Source organism: Perkinsus marinus (genome assembly GCF_000006405.1).
Source record: "Perkinsus marinus ATCC 50983 genomic scaffold scf_1104296959376, whole genome shotgun sequence".
NCBI lineage: Eukaryota > Perkinsozoa > Perkinsida > Perkinsidae > Perkinsus > Perkinsus marinus.
Genome location: NW_003206427.1, coordinates 1 through 1,169, shown reverse-complemented (window position 1 = coordinate 1,169; position 1,169 = coordinate 1). Strand labels below are relative to the sequence as shown.

At 54.0% G+C, this 1,169-nt stretch overlaps 2 protein-coding genes across 2 annotated transcripts; one reads left to right on the top strand and one right to left on the bottom strand.

Annotated features, from left to right (window-relative positions):
- Nucleotides 1–161: 161 nt before the first annotated feature.
- Pmar_PMAR017907 (hypothetical protein) lies at nucleotides 162–674 on the bottom strand (the record flags this gene model as incomplete). The annotated part of the gene is made up of 1 exon (XM_002773108.1): nucleotides 162–674. A coding segment is annotated over one exon (513 nt), but the record flags the coding sequence as incomplete, so codon positions are not given.
- Nucleotides 675–681: 7 nt separating this feature from the next.
- Nucleotides 682–1,144, top strand: Pmar_PMAR017906 (hypothetical protein; the record flags this gene model as incomplete). The annotated part of the gene is made up of 1 exon (XM_002773107.1): nucleotides 682–1,144. A coding segment is annotated over one exon (463 nt), but the record flags the coding sequence as incomplete, so codon positions are not given.
- Nucleotides 1,145–1,169: the final 25 nt, after the last annotated feature.

Here is a 1,169-nt window from a genome sequence, read left to right as displayed (position 1 = left end):
CTTTGCGCCTCACCAACGGGAACTGGCCTTCCGTCCCTACCTCCTCGCTGCGGGTTCCCTCTCTGCCGATCCCCCGACGCGGCGCTCGGTGGGTTAGGTCCCATCCCAGCAGTATGCCCTGGTGTTGCCCTCTCCGGCCTATTGCCGGTGCCCCGACGGACAGTGGGTTCCATTCCTTCACTGTTGCTCGTCTGATCGGCATGTCCATGCTCTCCAGCAACACTACCGACCGCGTTCCTCTCTCTCTCCCTCTCCCTCTGCGCTTTGTTCTCCGCAAGCTCTTGCAACAGCTGAATTCTCTGAGCCCGCTCGTTTGCCACCTCCTCGCATTTGAAGGCGTACAGCTGCGCCATGTACAGACCGACGTTCTTAAGGAACGAGGTACTTGTTTTGTAATATCTGCCCTCATACAGCGCGCTTGTGTATATCCCAATTACATTCTTGAAAGCGTCCTCCGCTTCCAGGTCTACAGACCTAAGCTTTTCCTCCAATTCTTCGTGTAGCCCAGAAACCGCATCCTTGCTCTTTTCCTTGCTCTTTTTCTTGTGACGGCCAGCCTCCCTGGAGCCGGAGTCGGGAGGTGCCGCCTCGTCAGGAAGAAGAGTAGGGGACAGCATGGACGACCCAGAGGCAGGAGTGCCCCTGGGGGTGGGGGTTTGATTCCCCCCGGTCATTGTTACAATGGGGAAGCCAACTAACTTGAGTGTGACTAGTACTACTACTTCTTCGCCAACTGGGCGGTGTTCGGGCGATTTCTGCGTCGCTGACAGGAAGGTGTTCCCCAGCCTTCTTCCATCTGGCCAGATAACTACCGAGTCCTTCAGTTTCACTGACTATGGTGTATGGTATCTAGCTGGCTACTCTAGTGATGATGGTATCCGTATGCTTTGGAGACTCGAATGCAACCAATGGTTACCTGTTGCTGAGAAGGCTCTCTCTAATATCGAGGCTTCAGGCAACGATATGTTCGTGTTCGGCATCAGCGAGGGTGACGTTGTTGTTTTCGATCCGGAGAGTTACAATGCTTATCGTACAATAGCTCTGGCGGATCCTTCTAAGGAATACACGGGAGTCACCTTTGATCAAGACTCGAATATTCTATATGTAACTGAGAAGGCTACTGGGCGGATTGCTCGGTTCATAGGTCAGGGGGGAGTGTGGACTCCAAT